General features: G+C 52.3%; 5 protein-coding genes across 5 annotated transcripts; 3 read left to right on the top strand and 2 right to left on the bottom strand.

Moving 5' to 3' along the window:
• Positions 1–963: 963 nt before the first annotated feature.
• On the top strand, positions 964–3,025 carry PSV08DRAFT_313036 (amino acid permease/ SLC12A domain-containing protein). The gene is made up of 2 exons (XM_014227879.2): positions 964–1,636; positions 1,691–3,025. The coding sequence occupies exons 1-2, from the start codon at positions 1,134–1,136 to the stop codon at positions 2,874–2,876; spliced, it is 1,689 nt and encodes a 562-aa protein (XP_014083354.1). The 5' UTR covers positions 964–1,133; the 3' UTR covers positions 2,877–3,025.
• Positions 3,026–3,890: 865 nt separating this feature from the next.
• On the top strand, positions 3,891–6,408 carry PSV08DRAFT_403267 (uncharacterized protein; the record flags this gene model as incomplete). Its single annotated transcript, XM_014227880.2, has 3 exons — positions 3,891–5,265; positions 5,317–5,391; positions 5,448–6,408. The coding sequence occupies 3 exons, from the start codon at positions 3,891–3,893 to the stop codon at positions 6,395–6,397; spliced, it is 2,400 nt and encodes a 799-aa protein (XP_014083355.1). The 3' UTR covers positions 6,398–6,408.
• A 218-nt stretch (positions 6,409–6,626) lies between these two features.
• Positions 6,627–8,889, bottom strand: PSV08DRAFT_226538 (YAP-binding/ALF4/Glomulin). The gene has a single exon (XM_014227881.2). It carries the CDS (start codon positions 8,764–8,766, stop codon positions 6,736–6,738), a length of 2,031 nt encoding a protein of 676 aa, XP_014083356.1. The 5' UTR covers positions 8,767–8,889; the 3' UTR covers positions 6,627–6,735.
• A 135-nt stretch (positions 8,890–9,024) lies between these two features.
• On the top strand, positions 9,025–9,794 carry PSV08DRAFT_313002 (uncharacterized protein). The gene is made up of 3 exons (XM_014227882.2): positions 9,025–9,178; positions 9,253–9,385; positions 9,439–9,794. The coding sequence occupies exons 1-3, from the start codon at positions 9,068–9,070 to the stop codon at positions 9,483–9,485; spliced, it is 291 nt and encodes a 96-aa protein (XP_014083357.1). The 5' UTR covers positions 9,025–9,067; the 3' UTR covers positions 9,486–9,794.
• Positions 9,795–10,692: 898 nt separating this feature from the next.
• PSV08DRAFT_372478 (cyclin-like protein) lies at positions 10,693–12,693 on the bottom strand (the record flags this gene model as incomplete). Its single annotated transcript, XM_014227883.1, has 3 exons — positions 10,693–10,929; positions 10,979–12,538; positions 12,682–12,693. The coding sequence occupies 3 exons, from the start codon at positions 12,691–12,693 to the stop codon at positions 10,693–10,695; spliced, it is 1,809 nt and encodes a 602-aa protein (XP_014083358.1).
• Positions 12,694–13,910: the final 1,217 nt, after the last annotated feature.

Raw genomic sequence — 13,910 nt, 5'->3', positions numbered from 1 at the left:
GCGACAGTAAGTAGGTGGCGCGACAGTATCTTGCCAAAGGCCCTTTGCATCGGGCGCGCTTCGGACTCGTTCTCGAGTTTCGAAAGTCTGTGTCCAGTTTGCGCTGAATAGCCTTATCAGAGTTACAGCAGTCAGCGTGTAATCCAGCACGGGGATTGGTAGGCGCGGCAAGATGACCGGGATGTTTAACACTTTAAATTGTTCCAGAAACGCTTCAGAATTGCGACATATTCGATTCGGTCATGGGTTGCAAGCCCGCGATAGTGGCTTGGGTTGTGATGGGCTGGGGTGATAAGTCACCTGCCGAGAGTGCTTAGCGCTCGACAGGTACTTCTTGCTTCGGCGCCAATGAGGCTTGTCTTAATGCCAAGTTTCATGCTTAGCCATTGTTGGTTCTGCCTCGCTTGGCTTGGCTCTCTACAGGGGGGTTGAACGGTTGAACGCGCTCTCCTTGAACAAAGTTTGGGTAACAACAGAGACTGTATGATGAGAGCTGTCAGGTTTGGTGACCAAACGTGATGTCTCCAAAGGTACTATGATGTGAATGAACTCTATCACAATAACCACAACCAGCAGCTACGCGCATTGGGCATACGAAGTTTTACGATGTGGTGTATACCATGCGACACAATTTTACCCCCACCCTTGGCCTGGCTCTTATCAAGCACCCCAGGCCTGTTCCATCCACTCGCTCGGCATAAGGTGCATCGTCACAAGGCGACATCTTGCTCGGTGCCACCGCGCCATTAGCTGGAGAAAGACGCCATCATCCATTTTGGGAGCGGGGTGAGCCGAGACTGCGCGTGTAGGATGCAAGATACCGGCCACCCTGGACTAGCCTGCCTTCTGCGGCTGTACGCCCTGGTCCAGGTCTTTTGCCTGGTTATCGGCTGGAGGCGAGGTACGACCGTCAAAGGGGCAATTAATATAAAACTGAAGCTGGTGCTCCCGTCTGTCTCGTCTGAGGAAACCATCAGCTTCGTTCTTTTGCTTCATCTCGCTGTGCCGTGCTACCTTCGGATTGCTCCTTTGGTAGGCGCCGATTGAACCGCACGCTCCCTTACGAGGCCTTGCATACTCCCATAGGCCTGTGTACATCTATCATCGGCAACGACTGTCAGAAAGCAGTCATCATGTCACTCGACAACGAGAAACAGCACTATACTGTTGGTGGTGAGTCTCCTTCCGACCATGACACAGGACATGTCGGCGAGATAAAAGACAACGCCCTCGCCGAGGCGGCTGGTCTCTATGGATCGGCCCAACAAGCAGAGGATTATGGATATGTCCAGCGTGGCCTCAAGTCTCGTCACATCCAATTCATCGCTTTGGGCGGTACCATTGGTACTGGTCTGTTCCTTGGTATTGGTGGTGCATTCGCTCGCGCTGGTCCCGTCTCTGTTCTCATTGGTTACACTCTCACTGGCCTTGTTGTCTTCGGCATGATGCAGTGTCTCGGCGAGATGGCTACATGGCTTCCTCTTCCCGGTGCTATTCCTCAGTATGCCGCTCGTTATGCGGATCCGGCTCTTGGTTTTGCCGTCGGTTGGAACAACTGGTACAACAGTTCCATTACTCTGTGTGCCGAAATCTCTGCCGCAGCTCTTCTCATCGGCTTTTGGGATCAGGAAGAAAAGTAAGTGCAACGCAGAGTCGTTGATGACAAGTAGATGCTGACTCTACTCTCCAGATACAGTCCAGCCATATGGATCACTATTATCATCGTCATCATCGTACTGCTGAACATCTTCGCTGTCTCGATATACGGAGAGGCCGAGTTCATATTCGCTTCGATTAAGATCATTACCATCCTCGGACTCCTTATTGCTGGTCTCGTCATCATGCTCGGTGGTGGCCCTGACCATGACCGGAGAGGATTCAGATACTGGAAGGAAGGTGCCATGAAGGAATATGTCGGCAAAGGTGACACGGGGCGTTTTCTTGGTCTCTGGTCCACACTCGTCAATGCGGCATTCTCGTACGGTGGTGTGGAGATGGTTGCCGTTGCCGCTGGCGAGGCTGCTAACCCGCGCAAAAATATCCCCAAGGCCGTTCGTCGTGTCTTTTGGCGTATCCTGTTCTTCTACGTCCTTGGAAGTTTCATCATCGGAACAACAGTCAGCTCAAACGACCCCCAGCTCACTGATGCAAACGCCAAGGGCGCTCAGTCTTCGCCATGGGTCATCGCGATGAAGAACGCCGGTATCCCAGTTCTACCCCACATTGTCAATGCTGTCATCTTGACTTCTGCAACCTCGTCTGGCAATGCCTTCCTGTATACCGGCTCCCGATACCTCTTCGGTATCGCTCAGAACAAGCAGGCGCCCCAGTTCCTTCTCAAGTGCAACAAGAGCGGTGTGCCAGTCTACTGCGTCGCCATTACGGCCTCCATCTCTTTGCTTACGTACATGAGTGTGAGTGCTGGCGCCAACAAGGTCTTCACGTGGTTCCAGAACTTGACCACAATTGCCTCGCTCTTCACATGGTGCTCGATTTGCTACACCTTCACCCGTTTCCACAAGGCCTGTCTCGCTCAAAATGTCGACCGCAACACGATGGTCTTCAAGAGCAAGTGGCAACCTTACCTCGCCTGGGTGTCTTTTGCCTACTTTGCGCTCATCATCCTCTTCAACGGCTTCAAGGTCTTCACTGAGAGCCCATGGGGACCTGACCAACTTACCGACTTCTTCACTGCCTATATTGGCATTTTGATCTTCTTCCTCCTCTTCATCTTCTGGAAGGTGTTCAAGCGCACCAAGATGGTGAAGCCAGAGGAGGCAGATCTCTGGAGTGGCAAGGCCGCGCTTGACGCAGAAGTATGGCCTGAGCAGATACCCCGCAATGCTCTTGAGAGGTTTTGGTTCTGGCTTTGTTAGGTGGAAAAAGTTGTTGCTAGTTGGAAATGGTCCAATGAGTATCATACAAGTAGTAGTAAAAACAGTACATACGAAGACATGCGAAGATGCGGCATCGCGACGTGCTACACTGCTATCGGTACGTTTGACAAATGAACAAGTACATAGGGAGAAAACCCCGTTTGACCAAGCATTGGGCGCCTTAACAATCCTGACATGAACGTAAATCTAACGCTACAACGACCGTGGCTGGAAAGTGATCACGTGAGGCTTTGACTAACTCATGAGGCGGGCCGATGAATTTGTCTGCTGAAAGAATTGGTGCTGCATCTGATATTCACGGTTGTGCACGGATTGGCTGCGATTGGCGCATTGACAAAGAGTGCATAGAAACGCGTGCTTCTGCGATATAGTACATGTGACAGTTGGGATGCCGAACGCGTCATAAGTCTGTTTTCTCGTTCTGATGCCTTTGGGCCTTGTGGTTGCCCATGAGCGCAACCACCGTGCTGCCTCATAGAACCCCGATGGGCAGCTACATTGTGGGACACGCATGTCTCCATCGGGGTGCGGGAGCCATGGGGTGCGCGGACGGCTGTAGCCACAATGTTGTCTGCTAGAGCCGCGCACCCCCATGCTCACTCGGTGGGCGATGATGCGTCCCAAAGCCCATTTAGTGCTGGCGGCGGGTTTAAGTCGTCCACCTTCAGGCACCCACGTTTGTCATACTCTGACTTCGTGCAGCTCTCAACTCGTCCACTCTCCAACGGTCAACCAAACGCCCACAGCCCACCAATACCCTGTGCACATCGCTGCTACTCTCCTGGAAAATAACCCGCCTCCGAATTTGACATTCAGTCTCGCCCAAGTCGAGCTATCGACTGACAAACATGGAACTGCGCAGCTAGCAAGAGCAAGGAATCATTGAATCAGAAAAAGTAATGCATGGTATTTTGTGAGCCCAAGCCAAAGGAGTCCGCCTTCACCGCTCTGGTCTTGGCTGTGGTCAAGCAGATACGAGGATCCTGGACCGACATGACGGACCAGATAAACGACGGCAGAGAACAACCCGGCGCGCGCAACGTCTGGTCAATGTCGAACCAACTAGTTAACAGTCCTGATTCGGAGCAATCCAAGAAATCACAATATCAGCCGTTAAACCGCGCTTGCGAAGCTTGTCGCCTTTCCAAAGTCCGATGTCTTGTGAACCCTGACGCAAGCTCATCGAAGTGCCAGCGGTGCGCCAAGGCCAACCGGACCTGCATCTTTGCGCCACCCGTAAAAAGGCGACAGCGGAAAAGAACAGATGTGCGCGTCACGGAGCTAGAGAAAGAAATCCAGCAAATGCGCAGCCTTCTAAAGGCGAAAGCACGTCCGTCCAGCGATGCCAGCGAGCATGAGACGGGAGACGATGAATCGGACGAGCAAGGGCATGCGAGGGACGAGGAGACTCCATCCACTTGGCGAAGGCACTCGAGTATGGGAACAGCAACAACACCCTCAACAGGATTTTGTGGCCTTCCTAAAGCCGCCAACCAAGCACCCCTGCCCGAGCCCACACCCACACCCACACCAACCGCCAGCGCGCCCAAAGAATTTCTAGGGTCGTCTGATAACGATATAATAGATCGCGGCGTCATTTCCGAGGACATGGCCCGCGAATTCTTGAGCATATGGCGCAGGGAGCTGGTCGCGGCTTGTCCAGGCATCACGATTCCCAGACATTGGGACGTTTTCGATCTTCGGGCAAACAAGCCCGCACTTTTCCATGCCATCATGGCGGCTTCTGCCCATTCTAAAGGCTCAGCATTGTCCGACAGACTGCATGAAGAAACTGTGCTCTTGTATGCGCGTTCTGCTTTTGTCAAAGGCGAAAAGTCCGTTCAGGCTATCCAGGCATTGATAGTTACTGTATCGTACTACTCGCCTTCCAAGACACCAGGACAGTTGCAGATATATCAGTGGGTCAACATGGCAGCCTCGATGGCGCTCGAGCTCGGCTTGACGTCGAAGCCGCGAACACATGAACAACTACCCAAGCGTGCCATTCGATCGCTGCAGAAGATCTCTTCGCCAGAGGACCTACTAGAACACTGTCGCACCATTCTACTGCTGTACATTATCAGTGCCGGCTTCTCGATGAGAATGAGGCGGCCTAATATTTTGCTGTTTAACAGCTGGATGGAGGAATGTTTTGGGATTCTTGAAAAGTCAAAATTATTAGATGATAAGAGGATAGTTGCGTGGCTGAGGCTACAGAGAATTGCCGATGAAGCAAACACAGCATTCGGCTTTGATGATGCGAGTACGAGTTTCAGTCTCTCTGAGCTGCGTATGCAAATAATCCTGCGAATCTTCGACCGGAGGATGCAGGATTGGAGGAAATCAATCCCTGACGATGTAATGACATGTGGGTCAGCTGTTGGTTCTTCTGAAGAATATATCTGACTGAGTTATACAGTGAGTCTCGAGTTCGAGTATCACGCAGACATGCTTTCCATGTGGGAGTTTGGCATGGACGGAGGTCGCTTCGACGGTAAGTCATAACTTCCTCCCTTCTCTCCAAGGCAAATGCTAAATTAAAGAATTCAGCCATCGAATTTAGAAACCGGCACGTCACACTCCCAGCCCTTGACGACGACTCCGTGCAACCTGAATCCCTTCTGTCCCGCTCCGCCCTCCAAATCAACGCAACAACGAAATGCATCAGCGCCGCTCAAATAATCCTCGATCTTTTCCTCGCTGTTCCCGAAGACGAACTGCGCAAATCACCAAACGTACTTTACGTCCGCGCCGTCTACTCGATCGTCACGCTCATGAAAGCAGACTACGCCGTGGGCACCGACGAGGAATTGAGCGAGCTACTCGAAGGCCAAAGTCTACGCGTAGGATACTATCTCGATGCCGTAATCCAAAAAACCAGCGACGCAGCTGGCCCGCAGAAATGCCGGAACCCCAGCCACTGGAAATTTATCCTCGAAGAAAAGCTTAAAAGCTGGTGGGATGAGTATCTGGAATGGCGCAAGGAAGGCAGACAATTGAAAAAAAGGAAAACAACATCCACACAGGAGGATAGTGGAGAAACGCAGAACCAGCCTTTAGTAGCATCATTTATGGGACCCAATCTTGACACTGCTACTGCTGCCGCTACTTCTACAAACAACCCATCAGCATCACATATCCCACTCGACCAACAACAGCAAGCACCTCAGCAGCAACAACAACCAGGACAACACCAATCTTCTCAGTTCCCTTTCTCAGACTTCAATCTCTCCTCCACATACCCCACCACCGACGCCACAACAGCCCAATGGTCGACCAACCAAATGACCCTCGACACTACCACGACCGCCACCTCCACACAAACCATGGGCGACCAACCAGGTTTCACAACCGACATGGGCGACTTCTCAGCAGCGTTTCAAAATGGCGATTTGTACCTTTGGAATGATCTGACTGCTGAGAATTTCGGGGGTTGGGTCTCCCAGGGGGGATCGTATGCTGGAATGGGGTTTGGGTATATGGATAGCCAGGGTTTTTGACGAAGAAGAAGAAGAAAAGAGAGAAGGAAGGATAGAAAGTGTATGCATGTATGTATGTGTGCGGAGTTGAAAAAAAAAACAAAAAAACACTACTCATCCGTATGTTTTTTTTGAAACCAAGGAAAATTGACAATAGTTTAAAACAAGTGCAACAACAGGCTCCATGTTTATTGGTTAAAAGCTTTGAATTTATCCATTTCATTTCATCTCATACTTGACATTTATTGAACTTCTCTCTCTCTCTCTCCTTTCTCACATGAACTAACTAATCTCGGATACACCGATTCCAATGCAGTCCACACATTCCCCCCGCCCTCCCCTCCCTTGGCTATTCCCACTCACTTTACGTTCAACTTCGCCAACGCACCTTCAACCCACTCCACCACCTTCTCCAACAATCCCACATCAGCCTTGGCCTGCTCGAGCGCCTCCTGGCCCTCAACAACCAGCGCACCCCCGCCCGCCGCAAGTTCTTTCTGGAACCGCGCTGCAGTCCGCTTGAGCACGTCTAGATAGTGTGTCTGAATGCCATGCGAGGCATCCAACTCTTTGATGCCGAGTGTATCGTGGAGGTGCGGGGCTTGAAGTAAGAGGTAGTAGAAGTTGAGAGCTGCGACGTAGAAGCCGAGGTCCTGGCGGAATTGCAGCCACGAGTCTTCGAGGCTGGTGTCGAGGGCGTAGTGCCGGGTGAGGTCGGGCCAGAGGTAAGGGGCTACGGTGGACAAGGCGACGGGGGTGGCGAAGATGTTTGTGTGATCGGGTTCGTGGGTTTCATCTGAAGAGTGGGGGTGAGGTGCGTTTGCTTCAAGTGTCTCGCCTTTGAGCCAGGATACAGCGCTTGCTTTAAGGTTCTCATATGGGCAGTGCTCGAGTGTATCGCGAATGAAGGTTAAGCGGACGAGATCGTGGGGGTGCGAACGCAAGACAGTGGTTGTGAGGTAATGTGCATGGCCTCGTAAGCTTGGGGAGGGTGAGTTCGCAGAGATAAGTGAGACGGTTTGCAGGTACTGAGCAAATGACTCGTCGTCCTTGGGCTCGCCGACATTGTTTCTTTGCAATGCAATGAGACCCATGGCAAGAACTGTGTCGAGAAGTGCCTCTGGCTCCATGCCAACAGTTTGGGGTCCCAGAGTCCCAATAAAGTTGCCCAGTATCGCTGCGTGTCCTGGGAAGATAGCTACCGACGATGCCTCCTCCTCTTGCTTGGCTGGAGCATAGAGTTCCTGTTTAACGTTTTGTGCGGCGATGAGAATTAGAGCACCAGTTCTCGAAAGCGGAATATCTGCAGCTGTAGCTGGTGGCTCATCCTCGGTGCCGGGAATGCCACGCTTCTCTTCCTCCGAGTCCATCACAGTCCGTACCAACTCGTCATATTTCAGACCTAAATCCTGAGTCAAAGCTACTATTTGGCCCAAGATGGCGGCTCGTGAAGTGAGGTCTTCTTCATTCGCAAACCGGTCTGCATATTTCTGGTAGTTGGGCTTGTTGGGTATTCGCTCCGGTTCATAGCTTTCCATCAGCCTGCTCGCCCATGAAAGACCTGGGACATCATCGTCTGATTTCAAAGATAGCATATAATCTTCAAGGATGTGAGTGAGAAAGGACTGTAGTAGGCGGTTTACTAGGGCGGTTTCTTCGCTGCTTGGTGCATCACTCTGCGCTTCCGGATCTGGCTCCGATTGGTTGGTGTTTACACGCAGAAGATTTCCGCTACTCCGCCTTGATGGCAGATGCGGTCTCTTAGTCCCGGACAGTGTCTTGACAAACTTGACAGCAGATAAAGTGAGATCTTCGATATGGGTGTTGGCCCGATTGTATGCGACCAACACAGCCTGTAAGCTGGTAGAAAGGAAGCGGCTTGGGTATTTGGTTTTGACACGGCGATGTAATGTAGCCAATATATTGAGGAGAGCCTCAAACTTCAGTACCGGAAGGGGAGGGACTGCGACGTGTTGAAAAGCAGGACTTGTGCTTGACTCTCCCACCCCAACCTCGGGTGCTTTAGCCTTGGTAGTGGCCGATGGAGCGCCATGCTCGTCTTCGTCTGTGTCCTCATACGGCTCCTGGAACTGGAGCAACCGAAGCGCCTCTGTGACTTTGAGAATGCACTCTCTAGGATTGCCCTTTGCGGCAATGTCTTGCAAGCATTCCTCAGACAATGGAAGTAGCGGAAGTAACAGGTGGATCAGGTCCCAGCCGATAGTTGCTGTGAGTTCTGCATCTTGGAGGACTTGGTGCAGGACGGGCAAGTTCTCTTCAGAGAGGTTGTATTCAATGATGGTGAGATAGGTAATGGGGTCAGTCACGGGCGGGCGTGAGGCCAGAAGTGGATGCTGGTCTGTCTGAGCGGGATCCTGAGTGTCGGTCATGATTCGTTCTCTTGAATTTCAAGCAGTAGTTCCGGAAAGCAGTTGATGTGAAGGCTTGGGGGCGCTGTAGGGACAATGGAGAAAATGCAAATGTTGGGTCAGGCGGCAAGTGTTCCTGGCCTTGTGTTGCTTCAAGGGCCTGGCCCTGACGCAATGCCAGCCCGCCCACACAGACACACAGCCCACTCAATGCGCGTCCACACGCTAGCCCCGCTGCCGCTCCGCCAAGATGATCGCTCTGCCAAAGTTCACCGCGACACCATTCGCCGACCTCCAAACACCGCACGCCCAATAGCCCGCTATGGACGAGAAAGAAGAGACCAACGAGCCCCTCGACCTTGTGCGCCTCTGCATTGACGAGATTGTCATTCTCAAATTGCGCGGCGACCGCGAACTAAAAGGCAGGCTTCATGTACGTCTCTGCGAAGCTCTGACACTCCGGAGCAGACATATACGCAAGCATGCCCAGCTGACAGTAAGACGCAGGCTTACGATTCCCACTGCAACCTGGTCCTCGGCGACGTCGAGGAAACGATCTATATTGCCGAGGAAGACGATGACGACCAAGAACCCCGCGTGCGGACAGTCAAGAAGCAGAGTGAGATGCTCTTCATAAGAGGTAGGCGAGAGGCGCGGTACTTAACTGTTAATGCAGAGCTAACGTGTAGAAAGGCGACTCGGTAGTCCTGATTGCACCGGCAGAAGGAGCATCGCAATGATCACTCTCTATTCGAACCCAAGTAGAAAACACATAGGTCTGCCACTCACAGAACCTACTGCGGTTGGACTATAGCCAGTCAAGCAATCATCGGCGAGATACCCGAGTGTGGAGATAGCAGGGCACACTGGTTGGCGCAGACGTAAAGTCAGCAACATGCCTAATAGGCACAGCGCTTGCATACCGGGCTCCATGGACTGTCGCACCACACTTGTCAAGCAAAGTCTCTTGGCCAGTCTTGCCGTGCTCAAACAAAGCGAGTGCTAGACCATAGCTCAAAGTCAGACATAATATATCTCTTGCCCCTGTTGTGTGCTTTCGTTAGAACAAAATGTTCGCTCTTCACTGGACATATACTGCTGCGCTTAGTAAACAATGTCAGTAGCATAGTCACAGATTGGCCGGGCGCAGGGTTTAAGGTGCAAACATTAAGTGTTTTTCTTGACTACCTGCCGAGTCCAGATTATGGACCGCCATTTGACAGCAGAAAACGCAGAGAAACCCGAAAGCACACTTGGTGCGATACCCTCTCAAAACTCCTGTGTGCTTTCAGCACCCGCAACCGCCAAGCCCCCTTGAATAGAAGTGTGAGGCAAGAGGAAAAAAAAGAGTAACGAAAGAAGATGACTCCGAAACCGAACATCAACGTGCCGCGGCATGTACAGAATTAAGATAATGCGGGTGGAGTGCTCATAACCTCGTGGCTTCGTCATAGAGCCCAAAAAAACTTTCCAATATAAGAAGATACAGTCGAAGAGAAGTGTGATCGTACGTGTTCAGCGTCCATTCCCGTCCAATGAACGGGAGAAGGTAGCGAACAGCCGGGCCGCCCACAGAGGCAGACCCTAAGAGATGAATGGAAATTTGACGAAAGAACGAAAAGACTTAGGTCGGGTATCCATAAACACCGTACGCCGAATGTCCAGATGAAGATGGGACCAATGTAGAATCCGCCGCCTGCTGAAGTTGACCATGCTCAAGAAAGTCGCCAAAGCGCCGTATGTCGGGGAACAATAAGCAAGAATGAAGAAGATTTCGGTGTTGACCGTGGGGGTGCTGACGTTGACCTGGGCCAGATAGGGGTGCTGACGCTATCGCGCTCTTGACTGTCGGGTGTTGGTTGACAATCTCCGTCAGATGCGCCGTCACACGACCCCTACGAGCCAAGTTAGAACAGTCAGGTCAAGACGACATGGAGACAAGTGTATTCACTTTCGCCTCAAAGTCTGAGTTGCCAGGCTATCCCTAGACATGAGCGGCAGAGAAAAGCCCTTTGAAATCTCTGCCTCGACAAAAATAGAAGCGCGCTTATAACGCTTGTCAGTGTACTTCTCGTACACGGCAGCATGGTGCTTCTGAGGGTTGTCACAGCACTCAAGGATGACAGTTATGAGCTGTCGGAGCTGAGTCAATGTGTACCCAGAGTAATGTACATGCGATTGTGACTAGTATCAGTTAGCATCTTCATTCGCGACAACGCGTACATAGACATACCCAATCACCCTTCTTCAGCATGAAGCGCGCCAAACAGTGAGCACCTGCAGAGAGAAAGCTAGGGGCGCAACCAACAAAGCGCTCATCCATGATGGTAATTTCCAAGAAGTATTTGGACAGGGTACGTGTCTCGAGGTCATAGTCGTCCGCCTTACTTATGCGACGAAGGAAGCTCATCGGGCCAGGCCATCCCAGTTCAAACTGAAGCATACTGAGCATGAATCTCTCAGCCTTCAAGACTTCATCGGCTGTGTAGGCTCCGTCGACCATGTACACAATCTCCTGCACTGATGGGCAGTTAATCTCCTCGTACTTGGCGGCGACGAAGAGCGCAGTCGCACCAACGAGCTGCAGTTTGCCAAGCGAGACAACCTTGCATGAAAGGAAGCGATCGACGTAATTGACAGCAAGGAACAGGGTCTCGGGCAGGAGAGTGAAGCGGTTGTGGACCTGGACGAGCCAGTCCATGAGAACGGACCGCATTGACCATTGGATTTCAGCCTGATGATCCATGTAAGACGCGTTAGGCTTCATGCGCTCTTCGAGAGAGTGCATGTATTCAAAAATCTCCTCGCCATACTCGGCAACCATCGAGGTATCCCACTGCTCGTCCTCGACGTCTTCAGTTGTCCGGTTTGCCTCGACGAATACCCGTGCAGCCTCAAGTTCGCGTTCTGTCTTTGCCGTAATCCGGGGCGCAAGAATCAGGGTAACACCGCCGGTTGTATTGTCGCCGCGCGACCGAAGAGATCTGGCGGTGGTATAACCGTCGGCATCGTAGTAGGTCTCCTCCTCCTCGTCCCAGTACTCTTCGTGTTCGAGGCCGTTGAGGCCATTGGACTTGGCGAGTTCTTCATTTCGCTCTTGCTCCAAGGCGCGTGCCTGCTCTTCGAGCGCATCGAGGTACTCGTACCTATCTTCCGCCTTGTTGTTTGTCTCGGCCTTCTCTTCCTCTTCTGGAATGGTCGCGGGCTGTCCGGACTGTGCTGAGGCACGGTCCACGTTGGGAAATGAAGATGACTGTGCAGGGAGAGGCTGTTGCGAGGTTACGGGGGCGACGGCTGCGTCGATAGCGGCATTTGAGGGCGCCTCTTGGAATACAGCTGTTGATGACTTCTTTGAGAGCGCCTTGCGAACGTTGGTTGTGGATTGTTTGGTGTCGATGCTGACTTGCTTTGGGGCCACAGTTGCGACCTCGGTAACGTCTTTGGAGGCGTGTTCTTTGGAAGAGACGCTTGTCGCTGGTCGTTGTGCTGGTCGTGAAAGGGTACCAGCTTTGACAGTCTCCTTGACAGCAACAGCAGCAGTATCCTTGAGGATCTCAAGAGTCTTCTTTTTGCCTGTTATTTGCATGTCGTCTTTGGCTGCAGGCTGTCGAGTGGTGTTGCTAACATCGCCAAACACAGTGCGTTTGGCTGCTGTAGCCTTGATGCCGCCGGCCTGCACCAGTGTTGATAGGGCTGGTGTTGACTTGTTGCGCGAGTGCAGAGTCTTGCCAGCAGGTAGCTGAGGTACCGCGTTCTCATCGCGTATACGAAGAGCCCTCACGGGGCGTTGTGGCTATGTAAACAATTGGGTTAGCAAAGCTAGAAGAGAAGCAGTCTGGGTGAAGTTCCACATATGTGTGAACGAAGGCCGCTGACATGGCAGCGCGTTCACACCTGGTTCAGTGAATAAAGGTGATGTTCAAGGCGCAGGCTTACCTTTGCATCCATTGTGGTCGGAGGCTATCAGCTGAAGGCAAGATAGTCTCTAGGGTGTATGTTTTGTTGACAGCGACGGTTGCGAGGAAGTGGACGATAGGGGCAGCGGAAGTCGTAGTGCTACAAGTCAGTTGCGCATAAAGAAGCTCTTCATATAAGTTGGCGGCAATGAGATAGGCGGGCCGGCGTTGTCGAGTGGCACGAAGAGTGGTGTTGACAACGGCAACAAGAGCTTGTAAACTTATATGGAGGGTCTGGAGCTATGCGCGTTTGGATTCAATGTTTATTTACTGACTGGTTCGAGCTCCAGACCAGGGATAGCGGCGCTATGCCGGAGCGGCCCTAGTGCCGGCGCACGGCCCGCCCCTGCTGGGTGCCGCCTACAGAAACGTCATTGCCGAGGCGAACGCGGGAACCATCAGGGACATGAAAAACGTTTAATGTCTGCGCTGCCATATTCGTTTGTTGGCAGCATGCGAAATATCATTTGAATTGCTTCGTTACTTGGTGTAAATGTTCTAGTCAATTTTTGAGTCTCCCAGGCACCGATTGCGCCAGCTACGCGTACCCACCACGACCCCTCACTTCTGACGCGCCAAGCCTCAATTAGCTGATTCCAGGACGCGAAATCACGTGCAGTTCCCTGAACTGACGGCCTTTCTCTGAAACACAGTGTTTACCAGTTCAATGGTCAACAACAACATGAGTGCTCACTACCCCACGGCCATGGACGGCCTCGGATGTGGTTGCGACAACTGCGCCGGTCTGGAACCTGCAGAAACGACCCGCTGGCCGGTGCCCACAGCCTATCGATCAGCGCACTGCCACCAAATTTCAAACTGCAGCCTACACTTGCCTTTGGTGCGGCCCCGTTGCTCCAGAGAATAAGCAAGCACGTTTTGCGTTTGGCAGACGGTGAAAGGCATGCGTCCCGCATGTTGTTGGGCGCATGTTTCCTTTACTTTGTCCCCGCCGCAGCCACTCAAGGCCGAGAGCTTCACCGACAAAGTGATGTGGACCGATGGCATCCGTAGCGAGATCGCATGGAGCCAACGATGCGCACAACGTCTTTTCGAAAGGTCTGCGACGTGGATCCCTACCAAAACTTCGTTGCGCCAAAAGCGGGAGCCCTACAGTTGTTCATTGACCCCTCATTAGTTTAGAGCGGCCGTCCGAGCTTTTGGCCACGGATTTGCGAAGTCGCATGCCGCGCTACGCAGGTGCTTCCG

This window comes from Bipolaris maydis (genome assembly GCF_028858645.1).
Source record: "Bipolaris maydis strain C4 unplaced genomic scaffold PSV08scaffold_10, whole genome shotgun sequence".
Taxonomy (NCBI): Eukaryota; Fungi; Ascomycota; class Dothideomycetes; order Pleosporales; family Pleosporaceae; genus Bipolaris; species Bipolaris maydis.
Note: the sequence above shows the minus strand (reverse complement) of the source record. Positions and strands in the feature narration are given on the sequence as shown.

Bases quoted from the DNA above. Each gene is read 5' to 3' on its own strand.
- PSV08DRAFT_313036 (XM_014227879.2), top strand. From the start codon at position 1,134: ATGTCACTCGACAACGAGAAACAGCACTATACTGTTGGTGGTGAGTCT. The intron at 1,637-1,690 runs GTAAGTGCAACG...TCTACTCTCCAG, and splicing joins TTTTGGGATCAGGAAGAAAA to ATACAGTCCAGCCATATGGA.
- PSV08DRAFT_226538 (XM_014227881.2), bottom strand. From the start codon at position 8,766: ATGACCGACACTCAGGATCCCGCTCAGACAGACCAGCATCCACTTCTG.
- PSV08DRAFT_313002 (XM_014227882.2), top strand. From the start codon at position 9,068: ATGGACGAGAAAGAAGAGACCAACGAGCCCCTCGACCTTGTGCGCCTC. The intron at 9,179-9,252 runs GTACGTCTCTGC...AGTAAGACGCAG, and splicing joins AACTAAAAGGCAGGCTTCAT to GCTTACGATTCCCACTGCAA. The intron at 9,386-9,438 runs GTAGGCGAGAGG...ACGTGTAGAAAG, and splicing joins TGAGATGCTCTTCATAAGAG to GCGACTCGGTAGTCCTGATT.